Here is a 6,835-nt window from a genome sequence, read left to right on the forward strand (position 1 = left end):
TGCAGGCAAGGGGGAATGGGAAGCACAGGAAGGGAGCTGCTTAGGCCTTGGTGAATGTGGAACTGCACTGGACAGCTTCTCCAGAAAAACTAAGTTTTCTAAAGAGCAGCTTTAACTCAATATCTTTGGAAGGAGTATCTGTGGCAGCACCAAAGAAATGGGCATATTTAAGATCCACAGCAGGTTCCTCCTGTATTCTTAAATCGTGTTAGAGATGCGTTAGTCACACCAGTGTGGCCAGTCACTCCAAACTGCCTGGACCAGACAGGCTCCTTTACAAATCCGGGAGGTCATTTCCCAGGAAACCTTGGGCTGCGCTAGTCCGCCTGGCAGGTGCCCGCAGAAGGGAAGCGTGCTGCCCCCCGGTGTCAGCCTGTGCCCAGGAGACTCGGCTCCAGGCAGGAGAAAGCGCAGCCTGCTTCTAGCTCATCTTGACCCAACAGCCATCTTTACTTGCAGAAGACAGGAACACGAATTTTAAAAGAAAACTGTTCATTCTGGGCAGATGCATTTTGCTCCTCTTCTGCTGCATGAAGTCGAGATAGAAAGGTTTTTTCCAGGCGAATCCTGCCACGTTTACCTCACTCCTTCGCTGAGGATGCATTTTCCAGGGGTTGGAGGTGCAAGCACTGCCTGTTTCACATCAAACAACACATAGAGAAGAAAGCCTGCAGCAGCTACACACAGCTACGCTGCTACTGAGAGGCAAGGACTGCCCGAGACCACCGGCTGGTCAGACCTCCCCAGCATGCCTAAGATGACAAGAGTCTGATATGGAGACGCACTCCTCCAAGTGCCTTCCCCGACTGTTGAGAGCAACATAGGAGCATGATCTACTTTGAGTCACTGAGTATCATTATGATCACAGGATTATTCAAGTGACCAGGCCAGATAGGACAGAATTAGCCAGGCCAGCGGTTCCGATTTCTTCTCCTCTGCCAGGAGCCTGAATCTTAAAATAGCCAAGGAATTAGTGCCAGCCACCTACCTGAGCAGATGGTTATTATCACCTGGGCTCTCCTGTGAAATATTCTGCCAAGCCCAAACTACAGCCAACAGCACTTGTGTGTGTTTCATCTCAGACAATAAAAGATCAGGGCATCAAAACCCAAACTGGAATATCTGCAGATTTGCAGTCAAATCTGGATTCGAATTGCACAGTCAAACGGCATTTTCAAACAGGACTGGATAACTGCAGTCAGCTACGACAGATTACACTGGAACAAGAATAAATCTTGATGCACAGCAAAAAGCTACACTGGGTTTTCTAAACTCCCATTCCAGTTCATCCACCCAGAGGCTTATCACAATACTGCCATGTGCTGATCATCCCCTGAATCGCAAGATATCCTCGTTTCACACAGGCAGTGCAACAAAAATACAGCGACAAGACCCAAAGGACAACAGAACTCCTAAAACAACCCAGACTGCTCTGATGACCGATGCATCTTCCCCAAGAGCCTTGCTCTCTCCAAGAACAGCCTTACATAAGCCAGTTGTCACCACTTGCTCCTCTCCACAGTTTGGCAAGAAGCCTCTCTAAAAGCTGCCACACTTTGCAGATCCTTGATCACTTTCTGAACCAGGCAACAGCTGGTTTATGGCACACAAAACCACAGAGAATTAGCAAGTTACCTCGGCCTGGTTGTCCCAGAGGTAAAGCAGCATGTCAGCACACACACGCCTGGGACCTCTGCAGCATGAAACCCCTTTTACACAAGCATGCGAGGAAGGAAAGCGTTCTGTGTGGCTGGCTAACAGAACAGTCACCTCCACAGGAGGGTATGCTCTCAAACACAGATCTCTGGCCTGCAAAGGGAAAGGAATGGGAATCTTGCAGGCGAGTGACTTCAGCCATCCGCCGTCTCTTCTCACCTCCTTCCTAAGCCCAGTCCTTCCCAAGCCCTCTCCAACCACAACACATCCTGGCAAAGCAACCCTGCAAGCACTGTGTAAAGGCACTTGCTCAGGCACTGTGCACTCTGCCTCTGCCCTGGACAGTACCAGCAGATCTTGACTGATCACAAACAGGAGATGAAATTCAAGGCACGTCTTCATTGGGGAAAAAACCCTCACCCTCTATTTGAGAGCCTACGAGAGAATTTGCATGAAACACAGACATTCAGTTAAACAAAAGAACCAATACCAAAAGCCAACACGGTTGAAAAATGGTTAATTTTTTTTATATATAACCTGTCATTAGTTATACATGTAGGATACAGCTCGTACCAGCACGCTCTGAACAGACAGCCTCACATTTTCTTTCAAAACAGTGAGACAAGTTACAGAATTAAGTGAAGGTTCTGGTACAACTGTAGGTGTGTCACAGCACAGACACTTGTGAGCACGAAGTCAAGAATATTTTCAAAGGCAGAGAAGGCAGTAGGTCCCCTCGTGGCTGAACAGGAGGGGCAGGATTTGTGAATAGATTCCTCGCCCAGGAAAGACTGAAACAGTCTAGTCAAGACAAGCCGAGCTAGGGCAGCAGAACCACTAGAAACTCCACCTCACCAGTTTTTGAGTTGAAGAAAAACATGGCTACAGCCACAGAAATTTTAGGTCTCTTTCTGTTTCTTCAGGTTTGGTTTTTTTCTTGGCTGTTTCTTTGGTCTCACCACAGCATTCTTAACACTGACAGGGGGCAGCCTTAGAGTTATTTCATTGTCCTCTGCATCATCATCCGCCTGAGCAGCTTTCCGGCGCTCGAGCACTGTTGGAGTACAGACAGGAGTAGGATCCTGAAGAGATCAGAAAAACATGGTTCATTGCAAAGCACCTGCCAGAGAAAGTTGTCACTGCCTCTGTAGCTACCACAAGGCACCTGAGCCCAGCTCTCCTCCAGAACTCCCACATGTTAGGGAAAATAATTCTCTCTTCATAACTAGCTGTTTTTGTAGGCAGTATTTCTTCAAACAGAAGTGTCATCTTCAAAAGAATCTATGTGAAAGGCAAATGTAAATGAATTCACATTTTCTAAAGTGTCATTATGCACCGTTGCTTTCCAAACTTTCCATTTCCTGACTGAAAACACTAAGAAAGGTAAGAAGAATCAAAGGAAGAAAAAAAGTGTATGAGACTAGCATACAGAAATGCAACATTCAAGCCTACAGCACAGCTGAAACATTCCACTTTCATCATCTCAGTGCATTCTCAGAACTCGGATGACTGAATTATCCTGTGTTCCTCACAACCAGCCCTGTCCCAATTATTACAAATAAATCCAGTAACATTATAAAAACATAAAAACAAATTCACAACAGTGATGAAACAAAACAGAAATGTTAATGCCAGACTTTTCAGACTGTCAGCGCCCCAAATCTCAGTCCTGATGATCTGAGCTTTCTCTTCATCCTACTGCTAGTTCTAGCTGGCATTAGTCTTCGGATACTGGAATACCACCCCTGGAGAGCAGGAGGGAGGAGGGAAGTATCGTATGTGAATGGGGACAGACAGCACTAGACTGTATTAAATGCTTCCACTTCCTTTTATCAAAACAGGTGGGTACTGTAACCTAGTGGAGACCAACCAAAGGATACTAGCAAGGTGATCATTCCATACCACTCTGAAGCATAGATGTAGGTGGCATATAGGCGACTGTCCCCAGCACCCTATGTTTCTCCTGCCTCAAGTCAGTGCTGAGCAGCAGCGGCTAACAGCAGACACAGCACTGCCTGGGCACGCCTTGGGACAGGCAATGCTGGTTACCACGTGCTGAGCAGAAGTCTTTGCTGCTAAATACTCCCACAGGAGAAAGAATGGCGAGGATCCAGCCACCTCCCTCATTCAAGAGTGTTAATCCTTCACAAAAGGGCTAGTTTGGGAACGAAAAATCTGTCAAGCAATGTCAAGGTTTTGAGGCACTGCAATTAAAATGAAGAAACCAGCTGCAGACTTGAAACAACTGATCCAGTGTGTATGGTGGGGTGCGGTGCTGAGCACCACCAGGACTGTTCAGTCTTACCTGGCTGCTCAAAGAAACGTTTAGTTTTGATTTCTTGGATGTTTTAACCTTTATCCTCTTTCTGGCAAGCTCCTGCGCAGCCTGGGAAGCAAGACAGATCAGGTGGGTCACTACAAGCTGCAGTCACTTCACAGTCTATATAGGTTTCTTCGTTTCTTAACTACAAAATCTTTGCCACAGCAAAGGTCTGAGTTAATAAAATTACTTACAGTGCCACAGAGATGATCTGGTTTGAACAAAAACACTCAAAGTAACATAAGAAAAGCTCTACTTTGCATTTTTTTTTAAAAATCGCATTAAACAAACAGCACTGCTTAAAACTCAACACTTAGGGAAAGCACTGTCACTCCTGTGATCCACAGACAAACGTGAAAACCACAGGATATCCAGCTGTTCACAGTAACTGAAAAAAAGGAACACCTTCACTTTGCTGTTACTTGTCTAAAAGTAAACCCACGGGTGCATAGAGCACAACCCAGGAACAGCACAACGCTAATTTCAGGAGCTCCTACACAGTCTGTAACACAAGTAAGTCTGCCTGCTGCTCCAGCTTTTACTAGCTCCACACAAAACACACGATCTTCCTGTATTTAGCACAACTTCAGAAATGCATTTTGCATAAAACACCCAGTGAAAGGATGCCAAACTTACAAATCCTGGGAAGTCATAATCGAGCCCCTTTTCAGCCAGCCTCTTCCGTAACAGCTTCTCCTTACGCAGCAGTCGCTTCGTCATCTTTGCCTTCTGCACGAGGGAACGCACCTTATTGTACCGCCTGACTGCTGGCCGAGAAGGCTTCCGAAATATTCTGTTACTGTTTTTGAAGAGGTTTTCATGGACCCTTTCAGGAGGCATGAACTGACCTGTATCACACAGATAGGACATCAAGTTACAGCAGAGCTGCCCCTCTCACCAAATGCACTCGCTTAACGTGACTCAGCTCTCAGGGTAACACTGCTGCTATGGCAGAGCACCAGCGCAGCACTGAAAACTGCACTGAGAAAACCCTGAGACAAAGTACCGGAACACTCCTCAGTGGTAACGGATGGAGGGAAGAACAAAACACTATTCCAATTTCACCCAACAAACAGTTGGAGAAACCTGTTTTTCAAAAGTTGATGCATATATAGATCACAATCCTCCCCAAGCAAGTGCTGCTGTCACCGTGCCTATTTTAATCAAAAAAGCCCCAACTACACAGACAGCAGCTGCAACAGTTACGAATGACAAAGAATTTCCGCTTTACAGGATCTCTCTCCACAGCAATCCCCACCACTCCCGAGATGCCATGTCACACAACTGCACAACAAGCGTTATCAGCCTGGAGGGAAAAACAGCAGTGGTGACCAAAATGGGGATGTTCTCTACATATGAAGACAGGGAAGAAAAGCTCAGCCACACAGAACATCCTTCTGGGGAAAAAACTTTATATATATATAAAAAAAAAGATTCTCCAAACAGTCCAAAACTTAACGCTTCAGCTTCTACTTACACTTCAGCAGTCTTTCAGAAAACAGGTAGTTGTTCATTGTGTCTGCAACGATTTTAGCCACGTCATCAGACTCAAACTCTATAAAACCGTAGCCTTTGCTAGCTCCGGTCTGCAGGAAGGACAGAAAGACATCTGAAACAATGATCTGGTACCTGCAGAACTATATCAAAAATATTTCACGCTCCCAAAGCCACAGCCCATTGTCCTGGTTTTGCTGGGATGGAACCACAGGCCAGCTGTGGCATGCAGACCATCAGCAGCTTTGAGTCAGCCACCAGCTTCAGCTGGAAGGGACAGAAGTCAGGGTAGCTGCCCCAAGCTGGCTGCAGGTGCATCCCGCACCAGCAATGTCTCACTCAGTGTAAAGGAGGAAGTTTGCTGAGGGAGCTTCTCCTCATCCCTGGAGAGGCTTACTTACCATCCTGCTCCTGGAGACCACCTGCCTTCCTGCTTACTGTCACTGCCAAATGTTTGCTGGGCTAAGTATAATTTCATACAGTTTATATTTGTATTAATTTTAGTCTGGTTGTTTCATTAAATCTGCTTCCATTTCAGCCCAAGGGTATCCTCTCCCTTTCTTGATCCCTCTTCTCTGCTAGGAAGGGGTCATCAGATGACAGAACAACTGCTGTAGCTTAGCCCTCAATACAGGCTAAACATGGACACCCATTCTCAGCTAAACACCAGCAACTCCATAAAGCTTAGTGAAATCACGAAGAGCAGCAGTTTTAGTCCAAAACTGATATGACACTATTTGTAAATATATTTTTGCATATAAAAAATGGCTCACCAATATGTATTTCTTAAAAAAAAAACCAAAACCAAACTACCCTGCATTGCTGTAATTCTGTTGTGGTTACCAAGTGCATGCAGCAGTATTAGAATGCTAGAAATGAGCAGTTAAATTTATTAAGCACAAAGCAACAAGAAAGCTATAATCGAGTCTCTTCCATGACACTTCACATTCTGCCTTGAATTACTGTATTCTGGCAATACTGCTCACACAACTGTGTTGAGTTATGGAAGAAGAGGAGCTATATCGCTGAAACTACCTCTTCTCAGCCACGGAATCACAGAGTAGTTTGGGTTGGAGGGGACCTTTAAGGATCATGGAGTCCATCCAACCCCAGGGAGCACGCCCCGTAAGCCACCAGCCCGACACCGGCTTTGGAAGCGTCATTTTTGAGACAAGCCGTCGTGCGCAGTGCCCCCCTCTGCCCGCTCCTGAAACTGCCACCAAGTCTTCCACGTGGTGCGCAGCGAAGGCAGAACTCCAGGCACCCGAGCAGACACACGGCGCTGCTAGAGACACCGCGGGGAAGGCGATGGCTCTGCTCATTCCCCACATCGGCAGCCTGGGCAGGTAAGAAGAGCCTCAGAGG

The 6,835-nt window shown here is 46.4% G+C and overlaps 1 protein-coding gene across 1 annotated transcript in view; it reads right to left on the reverse strand.

Moving 5' to 3' along the window:
• Positions 1-2,555: 2,555 nt before the first annotated feature.
• The window catches only part of NIFK (nucleolar protein interacting with the FHA domain of MKI67), a gene marked incomplete at its 5' end in the record, with an annotated part of 4,637 nt that continues 357 nt past the window's right edge, over positions 2,556-6,835 (reverse strand). Inside the window, 4 exons of the mRNA XM_010144219.1 lie at positions 2,556-2,738; positions 3,962-4,042; positions 4,613-4,824; positions 5,454-5,562. Of these exons, the coding sequence (XP_010142521.1) occupies positions 2,556-2,738; positions 3,962-4,042; positions 4,613-4,824; positions 5,454-5,562 (585 nt within the window). The remainder of the gene's footprint in view (positions 2,739-3,961; positions 4,043-4,612; positions 4,825-5,453; positions 5,563-6,835) is intronic.

Source organism: Buceros rhinoceros, unplaced genomic scaffold (genome assembly GCF_000710305.1).
Source record: "Buceros rhinoceros silvestris isolate BGI_N320 unplaced genomic scaffold, ASM71030v1 scaffold30029, whole genome shotgun sequence".
NCBI classification, from domain to species: domain Eukaryota; kingdom Metazoa; phylum Chordata; class Aves; order Bucerotiformes; family Bucerotidae; genus Buceros; species Buceros rhinoceros.